Source organism: Tympanuchus pallidicinctus, unplaced genomic scaffold (genome assembly GCF_026119805.1).
Source record: "Tympanuchus pallidicinctus isolate F22 unplaced genomic scaffold, pur_lepc_1.0 scaffold11, whole genome shotgun sequence".
Taxonomy (NCBI): Eukaryota; Metazoa; Chordata; class Aves; order Galliformes; family Phasianidae; genus Tympanuchus; species Tympanuchus pallidicinctus.
In genome coordinates this window covers 23,881,148-23,906,307 of record NW_026294627.1, presented here as the reverse complement: position 1 = coordinate 23,906,307, position 25,160 = coordinate 23,881,148, and the positions used below count along the sequence as shown (strand labels likewise).

The following is a 25,160-nucleotide window of genomic DNA, read 5'->3' as shown; positions in this document are numbered from 1 at the left end:
CTGATCACTGACTATCCCTTTAAATGCAGTCTCATGACTTAGTCTTTACTCCACTACCTATTAAAGAAGGAGACAAGGCGTACATAGACAGCTTCAATTCAGACATCCAGAAGGACTCAGAAAGGCAAGACAATTTAACAGAGCTAACTGTGAGTAAATGCAAAGAATTAGAGGTGATCTCTAGAGCAAAGGGCATGGAGAAAGATTTGTAGGAAATCCTCAAGTGAAAGAAGGTGCAGTGTTTCCTTAAATGTGTTTGCATACGTCGTTCAAAAGGTGAAATTCCGCAAAAAGAAAGAAGCTATTTTGTTGTTTTACCATTTTTCCCTTCAATACAAATCTAAGTGTATCTTAATATAATGTGAACAAATTCTTGATTTCCCATAAAATTCCAAAGCAGTGATTTTGTGCTGCGGGCACCAAAGCCTTTTGCAAATGCACCTTTTTATTCCTTAGTATGAACTGCACAGGAGGAATATCTGGGTGGGAAATTTGAAGGCAGCCTTTTGCAAACATGGATGGAACCTCCAGGCTGGAGCCTGCAGTTGAACACCTGCATCTGTTGAGGGGTGGGCTTCCTTTGGGGAGTGCTGGAAGTGACTCTTTCTCTGGGGATGGAAAGGAGCTGGGGATGCTGGGCAGTGTGGAGAGCACAGAGCTTTCACCAAGGGGTCCCTTCACATTGCAGGTCACTGTTTTATTAATTGAGGAGCACTGTGTCTCCATGTGCTGCACTGACCAACCATCCTGTATGGGTACAGCATACTAGAAAAGCTTGATTCTTGTTACCCAAGAGTAGTCAGTGTGTCCCTACACCTTATCTTTTAATGGCAACCGCTACTGACTAGATATGGGCAGGTGCTTTACCAGTTATCATTGTCTAAGTACCTCTGTTATTAATTGCAGGTATGACTATCTGGTAGAGTGCATTCTCAGCTCACCTTCATGTTGCCCATCATCTTCTTTGCATTCATCCTTACTTGGTGCTTAAACAAAGGCAACTGCATCTCCTATGATGAGCTGAAGGACCTGAAGATTGAATTTGCAATCAATCTCTACCGCCGTGCCTCTGAAGCAGACAACAGAACCAACTTGGTCATTTCCCCAGCAAGCGTGGCCATTTCTTTGGAGCTGCTGCAGTTTGGAGCTCAAGGAAATACCTTCATGGAGCTGCAGAATGCTCTAGGATACAACGTTCATGGTAATGTACCACATTAAAATAATACTGATTTCCCTATGTTTTGCAGGAAAGTCTTACTAAGGAGATGACACTTGTACGTGTCTAATGAGTTATGTTTTTTTCTACCTCACTGCAAAAATGTAATTTGGAAGTGTTTTCTCTGGATTCGACAGGCAGATGTCAGCATAGACAAAGGACACTCAGTAGACACGCATTATTATTCCTTCTTTTCAAGTACTGCTTACTCTTTCACTGAAGTACAACTGCTCCTAAAGAAGATTCTTCCATGAAAGCAAAACTGATCTTGGTTCCCTAGGGCTTCATGGTGCCTGCTGTGAGCTGGCCTCTACTGTGTCCTCTGCACGGAGATGTGGAGGAGACAACAGTCATTTTGTCTCCTACCCTAATCTCAAATTGAGAAACTGAATTATCTTTAGGACTTATGCCTTTATCCTAGTGTTATTATAACTGGCTGAAAAAATGAAAATTTTCATCTTCTAGCAAAAAAAATTAGAAGAAAATTTAGCAGAAGGTGACTGGCAGGAAATGAGTTGTATGGACAGGTGGATGGCATGATTACATCTTCCCATGAAAGCAGACTAAAATAAAAGGCTCTCTGGGAAGAGATATGGAAAAGGCAGATATCTTACAAGCCGGCATGAATCAGCTGAATTTAAGGATGTTGTCCTCCTTTTAATTGTGAATTATCCTACCATCTCACATCACATGTCCAAAACTGTTTGACATTATGGGCACAATGTTTATAAGTAGATGGCTGTCTCATCTTCAAAATTTGTAGCTTATATACAAGACTTATGTAACGAGATAACACTATTATTTCTCAGCATAAAATTTACTTTCGGTATATGAAAACTAAAGATAAGACCTACAGTAATTTCACTGTCCTGTGCTGTAACCTACCTTAGTCATCAATGCCATTCTTCATATCATTGCTATTCAAAACCAATATAGCAGTACAAGCTAATTCTGGCTGATACACTTTCTGTAAATTCGGTAGGGTGATTCTAAACAGCATTAGCTCAGACAGGGATTTTACCTCAGCAATTGCCATGCTTTTTGCTGCATAAAGATTCAATTATTGAGGAGAGAATATTAAGTTAGATAGAATATTGCACATTGAAATTCAAGCACAAATCTCCACACAAGATATAACTATGAGAAGTATAGATATTATTAATGACCTGGTGGCTCTTTTGCACTGTCCTCCTTTTTGTATGTCGCGGAATATCAACTAGACATTCTATCTCTACTTTAATTTCTCTCTAGTTTATGGCATTAGCCATGCGCATTAAGGCTTTTAGCAATATTAATGTATGAATGTGAGAAAAAAGTAGAATTGGATCCATTGTTATTATTCATGATAACACATCTACAGTGGGGGAGAGAGAAATCGTGTCCTCCAATGGTTTACATCTAATAAATAAGTACTTAGCCCAGATTTCATATGAGTAAAAGCAAACTGCTTATATATATATTTATATATATATACATATACGTACAGAGGGTGGTGATGCACTGGAAGGGTGGACCAAGGAGGTTGTGGATGCCCCATCCCTGCAGGCATTCAAGGCCAGGCTGGATGTGGCTCTGGGCAGCCTGGTCTGCTGGTTGGCGACCCTGCACATAGCAGGGGGGTGAAACTAGATGAGCATTGTGGTCCTTTTCAACCCAGGCCATTCTATGATTCTATGATTCTATGATATTCCGTTTTTCCACTAGATATTTGCATTCATATTTTAGTTGGTCCTTCTTTCACAATAATGAAGGATGTGGTTAAAATCTTGGCAGTCTAAAAACAGTGAAAGCATTGATGGTTCATGCACCATTCACAGAGAATCGGCTCTTACGTGCATCCCTAATCTTCTTTTATCACTTGGAAGATTGATTCACCTTTATTCTAATATAAGAAAAGCGGTGTTTAAAGGGATGTCTTGAAAAAAATATAGACAAAATAACACAAAAATGTTTTCTCCTTGCTGTTTTATGTGATCCATAGTAGAGTATTTTAAAGTAATTTTGAACTGCTTTCTGCGTAAGAATTCAGGACTTTGGTTAGCTAAGTGCTTTGATATGACTGAAATTCCAAGCTCAGGATACCACACCTCACATTAACATCTGCTTCCAATTTACCATCTTTGATTTCTTTCGTCCTCCAGAGAGCTTGCCAAATGCTCCCACACTAATGCAGAACACACAAGAAAAACGCTTTACACCTCAAACTGTGTGAGTTTTCTTGACATCTATTCAAGGATTTCAATATTTTATCCCTTCAAGAGTAATAGATCTAAGCTTTAATACCAGTCTTCATAGAGGTGATGGGTCTCCTTGCAGGTTATTAGAGGAGCACTGCTAGACTAGAAAACCCACACACTGGATTCTTGGGTGGTAGAAATAGGAAGACATGAAGACATTAAACTTTCCCTTTAGCTCAGCACAAATCTGTACTGATGCAGTAGAAGTCTTCTGATGAGGTGAGGGACCTGGCTGGGAGCTGGAGTGTCACAGTGACATTACCTTTGGCTCGATGCTCAGCATGGGGCAGGTCAGTAAAAGCAGGATAGATCCACCAAAATTCTCGCTGGATTACCTGCCCCAAATCACTCATGTCCAAATCTGCCTACCCTCAGTGCTGCCTCTGGGAAACTGAGGACTTCCTTCAACAGTCTCCCTGGGGTCAAAAATAACAAAAAATAATGTTTCTAACCAGGACCATAACAGTGAGCCCCGCTGTGCCCAGAGTTCCCCAGGCATTTGGCCAAGGCAGAGGAGCACCAGAGCTGATTGCAGCACTCTGCAGAAGCATGGAGCACAGTACTTATCTCCCTGAAGATGGTGGCCAATAATTTGTATGTAACAGTGAAGACATGTGATGACTATCCACCTAGGGAAATCAGAAAGACCTTGTTGATCCCACAGACCCAACGGGCAATGGTGTCTTGCTGAAGAACGGCAGTGCTCTACTCCTCGAGGCAGGCTTATTTATAGGAAGAACAACCTGGAGGAAGCTTCCTACAGGGAAGTGAAAAAGTCTAAAAGATGTCATTGGGTGGATGTAGATAAGTCTTCTCCAAGGGCTATAGGAAAGGGGCTAACCCACACACTTGGGAAGTCTGAGGCGACATGGAAAACATCAACATTGCTCAGACTAGGTGCAAGTGCTGAGCCTCAGGCAGCCACTTCAGCATGAATTGTCTCATCACAAACTATTAAAGCAAATTAATGACAAGAAAAACAATTGATAAATCACTCCTTGGGGAAAGCTGTTAGAAACATTGTCATTTTAGAAACACACTGTCCTCCGAAGTTTGGAAGACCCACATCCTTGCTACAACATAACCTTGTAGCCATCACACCAACCCCCACCATTGGCCCATTGTGAGTTGCCCAGTAACTGGAGACTGGGGCACTGTTCTGCTGTTTTCATTAGTATTTTGGTCAATCCACTAGGGAATACATTATTGAATCTTTGAATATTCGTAGTTTCTACAAGCATTTTTGAAGGCCTGATTAAAATTTAAAAGGATCTTAGCAAATCAGAGAAATGTGTGAAATGAATAGGACATAATTCAGAAAGCATAATTCAAAGTTCTGCATTTAGAAGGAGCAATCATCAGCTCAGGTAAAGAAACTATGAGTTAATGAGCAGTTTTTTATAAAAGGATTGGAATGGCTCATAAAAATTAAAATTTAAAGAAAAATATTGCATGAAAAATATATTTGTAATTCAGAAAGAACAGAAATTATTGTCATTTGTATAAGAGTCACTTGTGACAGACATCAAGAAATGTCAACTCTATTTAGCATTGTCAGGCCTTATATACAATATAGGATCAGTTTGGGACAGTGACCTTCAAAACTGAAGGGTTAAGAGTAACAGACAGAGCTGGAGCAGTCAGGGAGATACTATTCCTAGGTTGGATATTCCTATTCTTAGGCTGGATATCAGGAAACACTCATTTACGGAAAGGGTTGTTAAGCACTGGAATAGGCTGCCCAAGGGGGTGTTTGAGTCTCCATCCCTGGATGTGTTCAAAAACCATTTGGATGTGGTGCTCAGGGACATGATTTAGCAGAGGGTTGTTAGAGTTAGGGTAGTATGGTCAGGTTGTGGTTGGACTTGATGATCTTTAAGGTCTTTTCCAACCTGAGTGATTCTATGATTCCTGAGATGGGTGGCACCACTGACAACATGAGGAAGAGATGTATGTCAGTATTGTACCAACAGCAGCTCAGCCAGTCACTACTGGAGGATCTCAGTCTCACAGATGAGAACTCAGAGAATGCCCCAAATGAATAAAATTACTTATGAACCACAAGAGCTATATTCACATGCATAACAGTGTGATCATGACACTGCATCAGCCATTTGATATATCTGCACTAGAGTGACTTCTACAGCAGCACGAAGAATTTTCTACGCCCATTGTGTCATTGTGCTCTACAGGAATACCCTATCATGTCAAGGTTACTTCAGCTGTGAAAGTGTTTTAACTTTCCGAGGACAGTGGTGCCACCAATAGAGGTCAGAGCCCCTGAGATCTGATGCTTCAACATAATAACTGCAGTTATTCCTTCTCTCTCCCTTGGCAGATCAAAGCGTGCAGGATATGTTACTCAAGGTGTATGAAGGAGCAGCTGATTCTGGCCAGGGTGCTGTGGTGCAGCTGGCATGCTCCCTCTTCACACATACTGGTGTGCAGCTCTCACCCCACTTTGCTGCACATGTCACGCACTGGGCCAACAGCAGCCTTCAGCAAGCTGACTTCACCAACCCCAACCAAACTGCAGCCCAGATACGGGGGTGGATCATCGGTAACATTGCAGGTAGTATTGCAACCCATGAGAATGATTGCACATGAATAAAATGTAAAATAAGAATAACGAGAGAACATTTATTTAACCAAGAATAAAGCTTTTTGCCACACTCCACCTTGCTCAAACCAAGACTCTTAGCTTAGAGAAGAGAAGGCTCCGGGGAGACCTCATTGTGGCCTCCCAGTACTTGAAGGGAGCATATAAACAGGAGGGGGAATGGCTGTTTACAAGGGTGGATAGTGATTGGACAAGGGGGAATGATTTTAAACTGAGACAGGGGAGATTTAGGTTAGATATTAGGAGGAAATTTTCCACACAGAGGGTGGTGACGCACTGGAACAGGTTGCCCAAGGAGGCTGTGGATGCCCCATCCCTGGAGGCATCCAAGGCCAAGCTGGATGTGGCTCTGGGCAGCCTGGTCTGCTGGTTGGTGACCCTGCACACAGCAGGAGGTTGAAACTAGATGAGCATTGTGGTCCTTTTCAACCCAGGCCATTCCATGATTCTATAATTCTATGATTCTGTGATTCTGTGATTCTGTGATTCTGTGATTCTAAGACTAATAGCCAGGAAATCTCACTCTTGTGCTCATTTCTAATGGGAGGAAGGAGGAAGGAGCCGGAATAAGTCTGAATCTCTGACTGTAAGTTTGCAATATCAAGCCATAAAGTTCTTGGCCTTATTCCTCTAATTTTTAAAATGGGAATCCTTTTCGGTGCTCTCAGTTTTAACGAGGAGCAGCCATACTCCCCTGTGGCCAAGCTTGCTGCATAGAGCGCTTTCATGCTGTGGTGGGGAGCATGGAGGGCTGTAAGCCAGACTCTGAAGTTAAAAAGTCAAAATAGGAAATGAAAAGAGCTCCACACAAGTAACAAAGGTAGTGAAATTAAATGTGTGTAAATGAAAAAAAAAAAAAAATTAATTAAAAAAGCAAGTCCTTAGAAGCAGTAAACAAAATAAATCCCTGATTTGCCCCATCAACTTAAATTACTTGAGTGTTAATTTGGGCACTAATACATAATGTGATGTTGAAAATATACATTAAAGCTGCTAGTCCAAAAAAATTCTATCCTTCTTAAATGAGCTGTAATAATTGATCCAACTTTGCAATAAGAAACTTCCTCTAGAAGTAGACACTAAAATGGGAGTCCGTGTTGTGGTACTCACAAGAGTGTCATAGAATCATAGAACTATTAAAGTTGGATAAAAACACAAAAATCATCTTGTCCAACCACCGTCCCTTCCTCATCATGCCTGCTAACCATGTCCCTCACTGCCATATTCACTCTTTCCTTGAACACCTGCAGAGATGGTGAGTCCCCCACCTCCCTGGGCAGCCTGTGCCACTGCCTCACCACTCCTTCTGAGGAGAAATTTTTCATAATATTAATCTGAACCTCCCACGGTGCAACTTCAGGCCATTCTCCCTTGTCCTATCACTGTTACCTGGGAGAGGAGGCTGACCCTCACCTTGCATAACCACCTTTCAGAGAGTTGTATATAATAAATTAAAAGTGAATCACACTTCAGGACTCTGAGATGCCCAAAGCAGACCGAGGTGAACTACTAATTAAATTAGAGAGGGGCAGAATTAGGACATGAGATGCAGATGACTTAGTTACTTCATCAGGGGATCTGTAGTCATGGGTTGATTGCATTAGGAATTTCTGGATCTAAAGATGAAAGGCAGCAAAATATGCACTGGCATGTTTATGTGAGAAAATCATCTCCATCTCTCTCCCTTGCAGACAGGGACGTGCACGGTGTGCCTTCTGAGGAAGCTGTGTCACCGCTCAGCCAGGTGGCTGTGGTGAGCACCATGTATTTCAAGAGCACGTGGCTGAAGAAGTTTTCCTTTATGGATACCCAGATCTTGCCTTTTACCACGGCAGAGAGCTCAACCCTGAAAGTACCCACAATGCATCACACAGCTGAAGTTAACTACGGTAACTGCTCTCGTTCCAGATTCATAGAGATAGTGTTCTCCTTTCAAAGGTTTGAAGCATATGGGCTCTGACACAACAACTTGTGCGGTGGGCTTAATTTTCAGCCATGAGGAAATTTACAACCCTTTTTAATATAAAAAGCTCCTTTCCTTCTGCCATAAATTTGTGAGCTTCGCTTGGATAAAAAGCTTTCTAATTCCAAGTCTAAATTTCTTCAAGACCAATTTATATCTTAGTACTGTGCAAGACATGTCTTCCAACTTAAATAGTTTATTTCAGCTTTGATATTTACTCCTAAACATATTTATAAATAAATAATGAAATTGGCTAAAATGAAGATGCCAGGCTCATCTAGTCTTTTCATTAAATAGACACTCAAGTTCTCTAGGACTCTTTTTATGTACTTTTCCAATTCACGTTAATCTTCCCTGAAAGTAAGGGATAAGAAATTTATATCATAATTGTAATGGGTCATATACACACTCAGTATTTTGCTCTGTCTAGGCACTGGAATGGACTGCCCAGAGAGGTGGTGGAGTCGCCGACGCTGGGGGTGTTCAAGGAAAGGCTGGATGTTGTGTTGAGGGACATGGTTTAGTAGGAGCTATTGGGAATAGGTGAACGGTTGGACTGGGTGATCTTTTAGGTCTTTTCCAACCTTGGTGATTCTATGATTCTATGATTCTATGCTAAAATGCACTGTTTAGCGCATTGAGTGGTTACTCAGGCTGTACCCTACCTGTTCTGTTCTCCCAACATGCCATTTTTTCTTTCAGCTGATGAGTCACAGGTAAATTAAGGGCAAGGAAATCTTAATAAATGCATGCCTTTTGTGTTGGCTTCTTGGACACTATGGGATTTCCACCATCCCGGCCATCAAGGTAACCTCACTGTCCATTTTTGATGAAAGTCTTCAGTATTGGCAAAGCTTTGAACTCTTTTCAGCATGGGAACCCCACTTTCATCTTAACTAATCTTAATCTCCTCTTCAAGCAGGTGCATTCTATCTTCAATTTCATTTCATTTCATTCATTGGTTCTAGCGACCATCACTTCTACCTGTTAGTAGTGCCATAGTGAATCTGTGTCTAATGTTCTTCCTTAAAATCAGATGGCTGGATCTGTGCTTTTTTACCAAATCAATTACTCAACCAGAAAGACACTGGGACCTGCCTGATGTTGCAGTTTATCTCACTTTCTGTATCCCCCTTTGACTTGTCCATTTGTTTCTCCAGTATATTCTAAACTTTTTCACATGAAGACCTAAAATTTCCCAGACTACTCTATTTTCCTTTATAAATACACTTCTGCTTTCTAGACTCTCATCTAGAGATGCAGACTGACTCTGCAGGTTTCTGGAAAATCTTTGCTAACACACTTTCAATTTTCACATTCATTCTCTTTGAATTCTAAAGTGGTAACTACCCAAGACCCAGATTTGTCTCTCTGAAGTAGGTCAAATTTCATTTGCACCCCTGGCATTGCAAGTCCTCTTGTTCTTTCCTCATTCCCTTAGGTACTTCACTGCTCACTGTTATTCAATAATTTATCATCAAGCTAATGCTTTTCCATAATTTCCCGCAAATAATTGGAGATAAATTTAAAAAAAAAAAAAAAAAAAGAATTCAGTGTTCAGCAGCACCATTCTTTCTTCTTTTTTCTCTTGTTTCCACAGCTAAAGCAGTTTCCTTTTCTGGTCACATCAAGCAGGCAGTTGGCCATTCATTATTTCTACAGCTCTTTATCTTGGAACCCACCTGTCTGAGGAATCATTCTTTTCCACTTTGCAAGCGTGCTTGTATTGCTGTGGCTTTGTCTGTGTTATTTCCTCTTCAAGAAAACCCATGGTGTGTCCAACACACTTCTTTCTCCCGTCTCCCGAGGATCACCCGTTCCTGAACACACTCACACTTCTGGCTTGGAGTGTTCCTATTCCTCTGGTGCATTCAACTCTTTTAGAAGGGAATTAACTTCAATTTCGAATGCAGAATTTCCTTTTGCAAAACCCAGTGCCTCCTCATCCTCATCACTGAGCAGTGTAAACTACTACATCAGCTCATGGTCAGTCAGCCCTGGGTGATGCTGTATCCCCAGCTAACTGCAGGGTACGTGGCTGCTCATGTAGTCTAAAACTACATCACTCTTTGCTCCTTTGTTAGCTATCCAGTTAGACAAAATGGGTTTCTTGGTACTAACACATACCTGTCAGCTCAGGAGCAAGCCTTTTCTCTGAATTTTTAGTGGGGTGAGACATAAATGAGAAGTCTAAAATGTCTGAGCCAAATTCTTTGTCATAAGAAATGCTACAAATATTTCCGACTAATTTGTTTAAAAGTCATAAATTCAGAGTCATCTCATCCAAGCACCAACCCATCCCCACCATGCCTGCTGACCATGTCCATCAGTACTATATCCACTCTTGAACACCTTCAGGGACAGTGACTCCACCACTTCCAATACTTCACCACTCTTTCTGAGAATAAATTTCTCCTGATATCCAAGCTAAATTTCTCCTGGTGCCCCCACCTCACCACAGCATCCTTTCAAGCAGTTATAGTGATAAGGACTCCCCTGAGCCTCCTTTTCTCCACACTGAACAATCCCAGTTCCCTCAGCTGCTCCCCATAAGACTTGTGTTCCAGACCCTTCACAGCTTTGTTGTCCTTCCCTGGTCATGCTCCAGGGCCTGGCCAGGGACTGGCCTACTACAACAAAACAGAGATCTGAAATAACTTTCCTTCATTATCAAATTATTGCAGATGTCCACCACCAGGATCGAAAACAAAGATCAAGAAAGTTTAACTGTGGACAATGTTGATCATTTACAGCATTTTTTATCCTTTTAATGTTGCCATGCAGAACAAATCAGCCTGGGATCTATCAATGATGCTAAGAAAGTGTCAAGATTACTATTTGTGCTATATTACATGTTCTTTTTTTCAAGCAATTTGTTAACTATATTTGAATACTAATTTAGTTGTATACCATTCTTATGGGATGCTAAAAATCAGTTCAAGCAAGGAAGGCAAAACATCCCAACTCAATCATACCAAGTCTTTAGTTTTCTTTTTAATTAACAAATAAGGTCTGTATAATCTCTGTAGACATAACAGACTTCAAAATATCATCATATCCATGAATTAAATCACTCCCATCCCGTGCAGAACACAAATCCTCTCTGCAAACCAGAAGAGAATTTGTTTCCACCAAAACAACCCATGTGCTGGGAGATGGTTTTACCAGAGCAGTTCCTTCTCAGCACTGCATGGTGGGACTGCTGATCTAAGAATATAACATTTCTAGGTTCTAGCAGGACTACCAGCATGCACTGAATGCTATCTAACCCAGATTTGCAAAACTAGCAAACATTTTACATGAAATATTTAAGACAATCTATATCTCTGTGTTTATGAGCAGATATTTAGGTATGATGAACAATAACTAAGTATATTCCACTATTTATAAAACTGACTCAAAAAGCATGAGCATCTACCCTCACAAGTCACAGCTACTACAGTTCAGTTGGAAGGGAGTAGATTATTTTGAATGGTCTGCAGCAATGGTAATCATAATTCATTTGCTTGTAACCTGTATTTAACTCTTTCTCTGACAATTGATTCTGTGTTTTCCTGAAATGCTATCCATTGGATTTACAGGTGATAAAATAAGAAAGGAAAATAGTGATAATTGGATCTATTCTACTGTGTAACAGTCCATTAAGAATGCTTCGATTATCTGTTCATTGAAATGTGGAATTAAAGTCTTTGTTACCACACGTCTAAATAATTACAGGATTGGAAGCCAAACAGCTTTTACCTTTGAGACTGTTTTTTAAAACCTTCATCTGTTTTTGATAGGTTTTTCAGTTTTCAAAATGAATACACTGGGTGCCTTTATAAGTACATGCCCAAATGCTTTACCGTTTAATATAGCTGTTGGCCTGAAATAAGATTAAAACTCAATGTTAGTAAAGAAGGAAATATAAGGAAAAGGTTTCAGTTAATTAAATAGTATATATATATATTTTTTTAATTGTTTCTTTCAGCAATTAATTTTTAGTGAAAAATACTAGAGGGAAACTATAAGGAATAAAGAAAGCTTATTCAAAGAACAGGCACTGCAGGAACTGTCACCATTCAGTTATTGTCATAGCCTGGCTAATAAACATAGGATAGTCCAAAAGTAATGCCTCCTAATTATTTCCATGGAAACTACAACAGGTAAAAAATAGCACAGTAACGCTATTTGATAGAGCAGATTTTGATAAACCAGATGAGGTTTAACAAAAGCAAGTGTAGAGTCTTGCATCCATAATTGCATGCACCAGTACAGGTTGGGGGATGAGCTGCTGGAGAGGAGCTCTGCGGAGAGGGACCTGGGTGTCCTGGTGGATGACAGGTTGGCCATAAGCCAGCAGTGTGCCCTTGTGGCCAAGAGGGCCAATGGCATCCTGGGGTGCATTAAAAAGAGCATGGCCAGCAGGTCGAGGGAGGTGATCCTCCCCCTCTACTCTGCCCTGGTAAGACCTCATCTGGAGTACTGTGTCCAGTTCTGGGCTCCCCAGTACAAAACAGACAGGGATCTCTTGGAAAGAGCCCAGCGGAGGGCCACAAAGATGGTGAAGGGCCTGGAGCATCTCTCCTATGAGGAAAGGCTGAGTGATCTGGGTCTGTTCAGCCTTGAGAAAAGAAGACTGAGAGGGGACCTGATCCAGGTCTATAAATATCTAAGGTGTGGAGGGCAGAATGGTGAGGCCAGACTGTTTTCAGTGGTGAGTGGAGACAGGACAAGGGGAAACGGCCGGAAACTGCAGCATAGGAAGTTCTGCACAAATGTGCGCAAGAACTTCTTTACAGTGAGGTGACGGAGCACTGGAACAGGCTGCCCAGGGAGGTGGTGGAGTCTCCTTCTCTGGAGATGTTCAAGACCTGCCTGGATGCCTACCTGTGTGACCTGCTGTAGGGAACCTGCTTTGGCAGGGGGGTTGGACTCGGTGATCTCTGGAGGTCCCTTCCAACCCCTACAATTCTGTGATTCTGTGATTCTCAGCTACAAAACACTATTTTTCAGCCAATCAGCTCTGCTCACATGAGCTGGTGCAGTGAGCTATAGGTGACCTGAGCTGAGCCCATGCATCACAGACAACTCCTTGCAGTCCACTGGTGTTCTGGACCATTGGCTTCCCCACGCTTGTTTTTTTGAGGTGTGACTGTTGTTTTCTTTTTTGTTTTAATGATGACATAAGATCTATATTCACATAAATACAGGTCAGTTCCAGACAACGACTCAGGATGCTTTCAGTGTCGTTGAGTTACCCTACCTAGGGGAGAAACTCAGCATGTTCATAGTGCTTCCAAGCCACAAACGAACACCTTTGTCCCAGATTGAGTCTCATCTTTCTGCCAAAACCATAACACTCTGGTCCAGCAGCTTAAAGAGGACGAAGATGGATATTTTTCTACCGAGGTAAGCAATTCTGTTCCTCTGAGATGACTTCACTACTCCTGTTGCCAGAATTACGTGTGATAACAATGACTCGCACAACCTGCAGGACGGAACCAAATTAGGTGCTTTGGTTCGCAATACTTTCCATGCGAAAGTATCTCTCATAATACATTCTCCACGTGAAAAACAATTTGTACATTAATACTCATCTCCTCCAAGATAATTTTCAGAAACAATTCAAAGAGCCCTTTTGCTACGGCCAAATAGAATGTTAAAGAGAGTGTGTTCAGGAATACGTGAAGTTCACATGTCGAGAACATTGAGAGGTAGTATGATTGCAGTAGAGAGAGGTGAGGGATTCTTGCTGTTAACGTCTTCAAGTGAAGAGCAGTTGCTTCTCTGGAAAGTGTGCTTAATCAAGAAGAAAGCATTGGGCTCACGCTGAAAGAGATGAAGTGCAAAGGCTTGAAATAAATTGCACGTTCCACCTTTTAGCTTTATGAAACTATGAATCCTGCATTTAAATTACATTTTTCATCTTAATTTCAGGTTTAGTATTCAAAGCCTTTTTGATCTAAAGACAGTTTTTTCTGCCTTGGGAATTAGAGATGCATTTGATCCCACCACTGCTAATTTTAAAGGCATTTCAGGTAAGAGGCTTGAATGAATACAAAGTAATAATTGACCCAACACATATAGACTCCGAGATAATAAGACTCAGATGTTCTTTATTGATTGTACTTCTTTTTCTGTGAACTCCTAAACAAAATTCCTATTCAATTGACCTACTTTATTATTGACAATTGCTATTGGCATGGATGGCCTGGGAAGAATATAGGGGCACCGTCCAGATGTGCAGGGAGGGATAGGACTAGGAAAGCTAAGGCACAGATGGTACTGAACGTCTGGAGGGGCCTGCAAAAAACGCAAGGGATTCTTTAGATACATTGGGTACAAGAGGCTGAGGTACTCAAGGAATTATCTGCCTCATGGCCAGTCAGGCTTCTCACACCTGAACTTCTACATGTATGTGTGTGTGGAGGGGCAGGGTGGGAGGCAAAATCCCTCCCACTGTAAGAGCAGAGCAAGACTGAGTCTGCCTCATGATGCTGATTTGTGTACAAGCCCATGGGGCTGGATGACATGCAACCCAGGGTCCCAAGGGAGCTGACTGACGTGGTTGTCAAGATGCTCTCCATCATGTTTGAAAAGTCCTGGCTGTCAGGCAATGTCTGGAAAAAGGGAAACATCGCTCCCATTTTTAAGAAAGGAAGGAAGAAGGATCCAGGGAACTAGAGGCCAGTGAGGCTCATCTCTATGCTTGGGAAGATCATGGAGTAGATTCTCCTGCAAGAGATGTTAAGGCACATGCATTGAATACACCATTGTCCAAATGGTGGGAAAATATCTATACAGACTAAAGAACAGACAGATGAAGGTAAAAATGAGAGAGAAGAGTATTCACAACAGTGACTTAAAGTTTCCTGAAAGTCTCCCTAATCAAAGAGGCACACAAATCTGTGTGTTCCTACTTATGGTCTGGAAGTCCTCATCTCTCTCCATCAGCAATAGAGATTTGCTGTCTTCACTAGAGTAAAGTAACTTGATGTTGCCTTCCTCATGCACTGTCTCACTTTAAAGATGTTTCTATATTGTGTCAAGTGATGTTCTTCTGCAGCCTGAACATGTAACAGAGGGTATTTCCAGGCAGAAAGACGCAAGACAAACACAAAGGGTTTTGATTTACTCTCCAATTTACCTGCGCTTGGAGAATGCTGATCCAAAAACCCCACAGCCCTATTATTACAGCTATGGACTGAGCAAAGAAATCCCTGACATAGACCTGGCTCAGATGTTTGGGCTGTCTGTATTTATCCCTGCCAGACACATGCATGAAAAATCCTCTGGCCCAGCTCACCTTTAGCACAGTTTAGATTCAACCTAAGACCTCTAGATTCTGCAGGAAAAAATAACAAAAACTAAAAAAGGTAAAAGCGTTATGAATGAATAAAATAAAAATGGTGTTCACAATAAAATGCATGACAACATTATTAATATTCACCTGTTGGGTTGGTTTGTTTTGTAGAGCAAGCTGGCTTTTATATTTCAGAAGCTATTCACCATGCAAAGATTGAAGTAACAGAGGATGGCACAAAGGCATCAGGAGCTACAGGTAAATCATACATATAAGTGTTACTTTTCACCCCTGCAGCTTGTCACTACAGCAACAACTGCTCATCACAAAACTGCTTCACAAAAGTATGTCAGCATTTAGAAGCACACCCACTCCAAATGCAAACATTTGTATTGAACATTTCTATTTCACCTTTATAATTGCACATAGGAACTCTTAAACCTCTTCCCATTCCATGTTTGATGTTAGACTAACATGCAAATGCTCAGGTGAAATCCAACTTTACCAGCCCAGGAAAAATCCAGTTTAACAAAATAAAGCATTTTTTCTGTTGGTTAAACAGAATCATAGAAAATCCTGAGCTGTATAGGACACACAAGGTTCACTGAGTCCAACTCCTGGCTCCACACACCACCACCCAAACCAATCTCTTTGTTCAGATCTCAAAAATCAAAGCATTTAAGAGGTTATTATCTGTTCATCTATAGCTTCTAAACTGTGACAGGTCCCATTGGTACCTTGAAAGTTCATGAAGTGAAAGTTTTGTCGTCTTCAATGCATTCTAGGCTTTTTTCTAACATCAGAACAGTGATATTTGTGCACAGACATTTGTTTCCCAGACACTTTACATGTGAGCAGTCAGGGCCAGTTCAGCAGGGACATTCCAAGTAAAATCTCAGCTCTGGACTACAGAGTTAATAACTCACCTCTGTGAGCTAAATGACATTTTCTTAGAAATCCTCCATCACAACATAAACGTACAACAGGGAAACTGAGCTGTGCAATCCCCATTTCCTTTAAAGAAAAACAATATTAAAAAGTCACACGAGCTATATTGAAGTCCCTTTAATCTTCATCTTTGTAAGGACTTCAGTGTTTTCAGTGCTAATATTTTCATAGAATCACAGAATCGCAGAATGGCCTGGGACCACAATGCTCATCCAGTTTCAACCCCCTGCTATGTGCAGGGTCACCAACCAGCAGACCAGGCTGCCCAGAGCCACATCCAGCCTGGCCTTGAATGCCTCCAGGGATGGGGCATCCACAGCCTCCTTGGGCAACCTGTTCCAGTGCGTCACCACCCTCTGAGTGAAAAACTTCCTCCTAATATCTAACCTAAACCTCCCCTGTCTCAGTTCAAAACCATTCCCCTTGTCCTATCACTGTCCACCCTCGTAAACAGCTGTTCCCCTCCTGTTTATCTTCACCCAGTTTGTATAAACACCTGGGATTGCCCTGACCCAAGTGCAGCACCCTGCACTTGGTCTTGTTGAACCTCATTAGATGTTCAAGGGCCCACTTCTCCAGCCAGTCTTGGTCCCTCTGGACTTAGACATCATTTTTTTTCCAGGAAATTCCTATCTTCTAGGCTTCCATTACATACCAAGGAGTAAGGGCAACCTGACCTAGTGCCGGAGCTAGTGGGTGGCAGCCCTGCCCATGGCAGGGGTTGGAACTGGATGATCTTTGAGATCCCTTCTAACCCAAGCCATTCTGTGGATCTAAGGTTAATAGCAGTCAGACAGCATTACACCTTTATTCCATTGAAATCAATGCTGGAACGTCCATGAATTCCCATCAGACCAAGCAAAGAAGCTGGTTTACAAAAAGTCTGACTATGCTCATTGCTTGATATTAGAAACACAGCATCCAGACACACAGTGGCTTTGAAGTTGAAGTTGCTTTTTGTTTTAGGAGCACTGAAATAGTGCCACTCAAATTCACGTTATTGAGCCTTACTCAAATTTTCCATTGAATTCTGTTGCTTTAAATGCTCATTACAATTATCCAAGTTTTCAGTTTTGTCAATATAGTCAATACTACATAGCTGCAAGGCAGAGTTGATTTGAACAAGGCTTATAATTGCTTCTAAGCCATCATAATTTTAGAGACTATTTAAGCACTCCCATACGGCGCTTTGAAGATACTCAGTCTTTGCTTTGAGCTCCGGCTGATTTCAGGAAGATATAAGTATTTATTTGCTGTTTCCATTTAGAAGAGGGGATTACATTTGTGCCTTGCTCATCTTTTGACTGGAACAGCAGGGGTAGGGATTGGCTTAAGGGTAACAGCACAGCATGACTTGGGCAGAGCTACAACTGTGGCAACAACAACAATTGTTACCTTTGCAATCCAAACCAGGCTGACTCACCTCAGCAATAAGCATGTGTCCCATTTGCTCACAATCACACGACACGACTTGTTCATTCATCCCCACTGATTTATCTACAGGACAAAATCACTGGTTTACTCTTAGAGTAGCAGCTCAGGCTCTGGGGTTTGGTACTGTGAGTTTTGAGGACACAGCACAGAAGATGGAATGAAAATTGATGCATTTTACTAATATCTTCTTAATTGCATTACAGCAATGCTACTACTGAAAAGATCTCGAACACCTATTTTCAAAGCAGACAGACCTTTCACTTTTTTCCTGAGACAAGCCAACACAGGTATGTACACATGCTTTCTGATTCAGCAGCAGAATCGTTCACAAGTAGCACCAAAATTGGTAAGAAGCTTGTCGTGCATCTTCAGTCCAGGACATTTCAACAGCCAGGACTAGTGAGTTTAGATTTTAAAGCACACATAAGGAATAGTTTAATTTCCTTTAAAATATATAATAAAAAAAGGAGAGTCAAGTCAGGAAAGGCAAATTAATTTCTATCTCTGTACATAGATTAGTGATAGGACAAGGGGGGTGGTTTTAAACTAAAGGAAGGGAGATTTAGAAGTCAGGAGGAAGTTCTTTACTGAGAGAGTGGTGAGGCACTGGAACAGGCTGCCCAGAGAGGCTGTGGATGCCCTGTCCCCAGAGGTGTTCAAGGCCAGGTTGGATGGGGCCCTGGGCAGCCTGATCTAGTACTGATCTAGCAGCTGGCAATCCTGCATATGGCAGGAGGGTTGGAGCTTGATGATCCTGGAGGTCCCTTCCAACCCAAGCTACTCTACGGTTCTATGATTCTATAATTTCTACTATGGTAAGCACCAGAAGTACATGAAGACCTTAAATGCCCCAGCATGGGAAACAGAATTCCGCAAGGCAATTGAAATCCCAAATGGGCAGCAGAGGTAGCTGAAGTTAAAATACGATTTTTTTCCTCTACAAAAGAAACTTATTCACGCCTGCACAGGTGGCACGCAGCAAATTGTCTTCTGAGCACAAGCAGCAGGACTCCACAGCCTGAAATTCCCTGTTTTAGCACTACCTCAGCAGTATGAAGGGGCGTAGCTCAGCAGTTCAGCAAACAGAAGCCTTCCACCCAGCTACAGTTCCAAATACACATAAGTTTCTCTCCTCTTGTATCGAATACCAACATCTTTGAGGAGACTCTTCTTCCCTGCTTCACGTTCTCCTGAAACATCCAGGTTCTCAAATGCCATGGAAGCGCACTGGATGTCACTAACAGACTGAGACCATAGCTCTGCAGAAAGCCTACAACTTGTGCATTCACTTTGGCAATCATTTTCAAGATGCAGTAAAACAGTTTGGAGCCTGCCTAAAAAGATGCGAGGAAGTTATTTTCCTTAATTGCTTATAGCAGATAATTATGTTCATTGCCTGTAAATGCCCATGTAATTAATACTCAGCTTTACAGATTCTGATAAATCAAAGCATGTGTATTAAGCAAAGGCAAAAATTAGGAAAAAAAGGCACTGAAGTAAATCCGGCCCACAATTAAGGACTCCTCAGGATTAAGGCCAAACAGTAATTTCAGGGAATAAATTTGCTCACTTTACAGTATATGGTAAATCGCATGAAAAGGAAATGCAATTGTACAATAGGATCCTTACGTGATTGAAGTGTATGTATTATTGTGCTGCAACTCAAAACTCAGAAGTATACTTAATATTTCCAATGGAAAAAAAAAAAAAGAAACCCAAAAACATTGTCATTGTATTTGTTCAGGCACAGTAAATGAAGTTTTTCCACTGGGAAAATAGCAGAGTTGTATTATTCTGTTCAGAAGGGATTCTTTAGGATGTGTCCTGAGGATCAACCTGGTCAGGTTACTATTTGGAAACACTTATCTGTTTTCAGTACAGTAATGGTCAAATTATTCTAAGGAAAGCATGTCATTGCTAAATCAATTTTTCCATATAATGAAGAATTTCAATTCTGCTACTTCTGTGCTTTGAAAACTTGGTCCCAATTTTAACACTCTTTTCTTTTACAGGCTCAGTACTCTTTATAGGAAGAGTTACAAATCCTTCATAATAAATTCTAGTCAAATACCATCTTCTGTTCTTCCTACGGCGAACTTCTCTCGGATGAAATTAAAGGCTACATTATATATGTATTTATTAAAACATTCTTGCTTCTTGCAAAAATGTTAAGTCCTCTGCTACATTATTACTTTATACATACTATAGTAATCATGGAAAGGCCTGGGTTGAAAAGGACCACAGTGCTCATCCAGTTTCAACTCCCTGCTATGTGCAGGGTCACCAACCAGCAGACCAGGCTGCCCAGAGCCACATCCAGCCTGGCCTTGAATGCCTCCAGGGATGGGGCATCCACAGCCTCCTTGGACAACCTCTTGTTCCAGTGTGTCACCACCCTCTGGGTGAAAAACTTCCTCCTAATATCTCACCTGAACCTTCCTTTAGTTTGAAACCATTCCCCTTTGTCCAATGACTATCAACCCATGTAAACAGTCATTCCCCCTCCTGTTTAATACACTCCCTTCAAGTACTGCAAGGGAACTTAGATCTGTCTGGAAAAAACTAGCACCACAACTACAGCAAAGACTAAGCATACATCTTAGAGGAAAAACAGATTTCACCACTGAACTACTTAAGAACCTGGGCCACAGCTTCTGCTTGACATCGTCTTGTTGGCAGATGCTGGGCTAATCAGCCAGACCCATTCAGAATGCAAGGGATCTAAAAGGGAATGTTCCACAAGAAAGAAGTTAGGAGCGTTTAGCAAAGATGAAAAATAGGGCCAATAAAGTGATGCTGTATGCCCAGGATGGCTGGACTGTTCATCCTACCATAGTCACAATCCTGCTCTCACCTCAGTAGCTTTTAATGAAGAACAGAATATTCAGTGACACAAACCTGCTCAGCATTCAGTATCAGGCTAACACTGAAAAATGGAAATTCCCTGAAAGCAAGGCAAAATGAACCATTCCAGTATAAACTGAACTGAATCCCACACAAACATTAAAATAGAGCTTTTATTGATGGAATAACAAAAGTGCTTTTCTTAAATATTTTTCAAAATACATTTATACAACTTACAATAATATATCCAAAATAACTGTATATACAAAACATCACCTTGTTTTATGTATGTGCTTTTTTTTTTTCTGAAAATTACAAATCAACTTTTTGGCAAAGTTCAACCTTAAGAGGTGATAGTTTTGAAGGTTAGAATAAGAAAATAGAACCTGAGGGAAAGTGACACTTGAGTCCATGGACAGACAAGGAGTTCTCCATTTAGTTAAATAAAAATGTTTTAGTGATATTTTTCACATTACAAAAATAACAGAAAAGAAGAAAAAATGATGATGGATGCTTTTCTCATCTTCTTACAGAGCAGCTTCTCATTCTTTCATATACAGATAAGAGTGCATGTCAAAAATGAATGCAAGTAAGAACAGCAGTGCCCTGCTGTGGTTCTGGTGTGCAGTTCCTTAGCTGCTGTTGATATGGTTGACCTGATTGGATCTGCGATGGATTTCTTCCAGAAAACTCTCCAGCTGTTCTATCAGCATTCGTTTTTTAAACCTGTATTCGGAACAAGGCATTAATGAATGCACACAATACATCAAGTATCATTAGCAGAGCTTTTACTGAACTATCCTTTTAGGTTCACTGCATGATGGCATTGCATGTACTGCTGCTTACCAGAACTTCAGGAAACTACTAACTTGCTTCTCCATTTTGTGAGAGAACACAAACCAGGGTTACTACAGATCTGTCCTATTGTGTGGTTAAACATCACTCAGCCTTCATAACACCAGAAAAATATTGTTTTCTATTTCCAGAAGTTCTAAGGTAAAGAAAACACATGAAAGAACTACAATCCCAAAGGTAGCAGCAGCTTTTAGGGATTATTTGCATGCCTTCATGGCACAATCACAGAGGAGACTTTGGTTCTGATGGCAAAATAGCCATCACACAGCACAGAGCATGTTTCAAGATGATGAGAAAATACAAATAAAAAGTTTGAGAGAAACTGAAGAAAATATAGATGTAAACCATACTTGGAGTCTCTGTACTTTCATTCCCCACAGAGTACAGAAATTTGAGCATGAGAACATTGTCTCCTTTGCTCAAACCACTGTCTTGCAGCATGCTGTTCCTTGTTGCTTCCAGCTAACCCTACCCTTGTGACATTTCTGCATTCAAGAAGCAACTTCTGACCAATGCTTTGGCAGCTCAAAGCAGCAATGAAAGGATCACACACTTTCTCAACTCAGCACTATTCTGAACTGTACTCTGAGTTCAGTACTATGATCTTATTAAATTCTGCCACAAGTATGTGGTTCCCAAGCAGGCCTCCCAGTCCATGCCTGTTCCTCACAAACGTGCATCTGCCCTAATTCCCAAAGTGCAGACTTCCCCACAATCCCAGTTGGACTATGGGGAAACAGAACTCCCATTCCCAATCACTATCTCTTGGAACATCCATGCTATAGGTATTTTCCCATCCTTTTCATCATGGTTCCCAGTAACTCATAACAGACCCACCCTCCGAGTACCGCTTCACTTCCATTCATCATTGCTTCCCTAACTGATTCTTATTTGTTGCAAAGTATCAACCTGGGAAACATGGAACTAACTCTTCATTTGCCCAAATAAAAGCCAAATAATTCAAGCTAATAGCAAAGTACTTTGTTATATAGCATATCCTAATAAAAATTCAGCATGTTTATATTCAGTGTCAGTACTCTGAGAAGTAACAATGTTGAAGTCCATTTGAAGCAGCTGTACAAGCTAACAGGAGATACTTCCTAGAAATTAAGCCTGGCGAAAGGTGGGAAATACAGACTATTAATTTACCACATCAGTGTGAATCCTTGTGCCAACAGAGCAGCACACTGTGGCCAGCCCTACAATACATGTCCCAGGCTCTTCTTCCAAATGCTAAACACTATATAGCATGCAGTTTTCTCAGGACAACAGAAATATTTCACCATAGCAACTGATACTGTAATTAACATAATTAAGCATCAACTCTTCCTAACTTACCTGTCAACTCTGCCAAAAAATGCAGAGCTTCCTGATTTTTCTAGGTAAAAACTTCTCAGGTAACTGCAGCTACTGAGCATTAATGTTCATTGTTATTTTGAGGTTGCATTAATTCTTTCCAGCACTTATACTACAAATGGATATTGTTTAGCATTTTCTTTAGGTAGACACATTAGATTTTGTTATGTATTTAATAGCTTAATATTCTCTGTTTAGAAAACAAAAGAATACTGAGAAGTTGTCAATTTGGAGAATTTTGATCCACATTTTGTCAGTTTTTGCTCTAGACTAAAGGGTGCTGGATAATCTCATCTAGATTTCCTTTTCCCACAAAGTCTGGGAACCCTTCGAAGTCACTTCCAACTTAGGCTATTATATGATTCCACAGTTCTATTTAGCAGTGAGTATTTAGTGCTGAGACCATAAATAGATTGTTATGCCAGCTCCAGAAAATATTGAGGACCTCTCACTTTCCCTGTCTGATTCCTCCTATTCCTTTGCTATATCACTTTTTCTGTGCTAGGTTCTAAAGCCATCTATTAGCAATTTGCTGTTCAACAAGGACTCCTTACAATTGCTACTCATACCCACCCCCTGCTGAGCCAGAAGTTTACCACCAGCTATAAAAGAGTCAGCAGAATCGAAATTTGACATTGAGATGTGGAATCTCCTCAACATTTCACAGTCAACCGGAAAAAATAGAATCTATTATGCCCCTCACCTTGGTTTTTGCCTTTTAAAAATGATAGTTTTATTTGTTCCCAATTTCTGCAGCATCTTTTGCAAGATGCATCCCTGACTTCCACTAAGTAGTAGAAGAACTACATGGCAAACCATTCCCAAAGGAAGAAGAAAACCCTAGATTATTTTAGACATCTCCTCTCATAACATTCTTTTGGATTAAGTTCCAGAACTGAATGGGAACTGTTTTTAAACGCAAGCTTTCTTGCTGCACTGCTCAAGAACTTTCCTTAGTCTCTGTTATAACAGAGCTCCTTGGAGCAGGGAAACAGACCAAGCACTCCAAACTTGAACTGCATGCTGTGTCATCACAGGAATCAGCTACCAGTTAGCAAAACTTAACCATCTTAACTGCAAAGAACTGGGACATGTTTCCTACAGGGAGCAGGGAATTTTGGTTAAGAGTGATAGCTTGCCTGGATAAGGGCAGAAGCACCCAGAGACAGAACTGCACAGAGATTGTAGGTAGTGTTATCCAGGTGGATAACATGACTGCATTATAATCACCTAACTTAGGAGAAAAAAAAAAGGAGGGAAGGATTAAGCTGCTCTTACATACAAACTAATAATATTTACAACAGTCCAAAAGAAATCAAATTGGCAAGTTTTTCTACCAGTAGATAGAAAAAACTGTTGGCTATGGTGACAGACAGGATTTAGATCTGATGCATCTGACAGCAAGACAACTGCTCCCAAGTTTGTAGGCAAAGAGTCAATGTGAGATACTGGAATAGACAAGCTGTGCAACAGAAACAAGAATTACAGTGGCTCCAAAGAGTCAAATTTCAGAGGCACAAATATTCCAACCTCACTAAGGGCTGCCAAAGACTACAGGAGAAACAGTATCGTATTGGTGACAGTAAGGAAGCATGTGTAATCTACAGACTATGGAACAGCTTTGACAGGTGATAAAACATGAGAGAGATCAAGCAAAAGCACGATAAAGAATTACTGCTAAAGGAAAAACATTATCTAAATCAATATGACCCACTGTGCTGGCAGTAGAAGGCTAGAAAAACTCTATAAATGTCCAATATTCAGTGTACATTGAACTCCCAAGCACAGTTTTACACAACTATCACTGATTTTTATTTAATCGAGATATGAGCAATAATGCCACAGGAAAAAAAAAAAAAAAGAGAATTCTATGGAAACACAGGAGGATGAAAAACTATTCACTCAAGCAATCCTCAAAGTTACACAGCCTAAATAATGTTTAAATCCTTAATTCCTTTTAAATCCAACACTCTTGATTCCAATCATAACTTCCTGTTTTTCCTTTCTCTGAATGGTCACATAGCAGGGTAGGCAAGTACAGTCTAAGGACACCTTAAGGACAACTGTCTATCTGGTTTAACAACACGCGTTTTAAAACTCCAAACTCTTTCCCTATGACAAATTACCACCTGAGGTTGTAGAAATAGAACTACTCTATTCCTAAAGAAAATCTGAAGAGCAGACACATCTTCATAGAGCACATCTGGATCTCAGAACCGGACAAGATTTTGAGTCGATGCAGAATAATGAATTTGAACTGTTTATGAAAGTTTTATTCATAGTAAAGCACAGTGTCTTCAAGTTTTCAAATTAGCAATACACTCTCATTTGAACCCCAGAAGTTAAATGATTTTCTAATTACTTTTCTTCCTACACCACTGTTCACTTAATCTTGTGATGAT

The 25,160-nt window shown here is 40.8% G+C and overlaps 2 protein-coding genes across 3 annotated transcripts in view; one reads left to right on the top strand and one right to left on the bottom strand.

The window, feature by feature from the left end:
- The first annotated feature begins 929 nt into the window (after positions 1-929).
- Positions 930-18,204, top strand: SERPINE3 (serpin family E member 3). Its single transcript, XM_052670864.1, has 7 exons — positions 930-1,201; positions 5,792-6,025; positions 7,765-7,962; positions 13,229-13,427; positions 13,956-14,056; positions 15,493-15,579; positions 17,907-18,204. The coding sequence occupies exons 1-7, from the start codon at positions 946-948 to the stop codon at positions 18,101-18,103; spliced, it is 1,272 nt and encodes a 423-aa protein (XP_052526824.1). The 5' UTR covers positions 930-945; the 3' UTR covers positions 18,104-18,204.
- Positions 18,205-20,702: 2,498 nt separating this feature from the next.
- Positions 20,703-25,160, bottom strand: part of INTS6 (integrator complex subunit 6) — a 42,152-nt gene continuing 37,694 nt past the window's right edge. For both annotated transcript variants that reach the window (XM_052670829.1, XM_052670830.1), the window contains one exon: positions 20,703-21,273. In XM_052670829.1, coding sequence (XP_052526789.1) covers positions 21,180-21,273 — 94 coding nt within the window. In that variant the 3' untranslated portion in view covers positions 20,703-21,179. The remainder of the gene's footprint in view (positions 21,274-25,160) is intronic.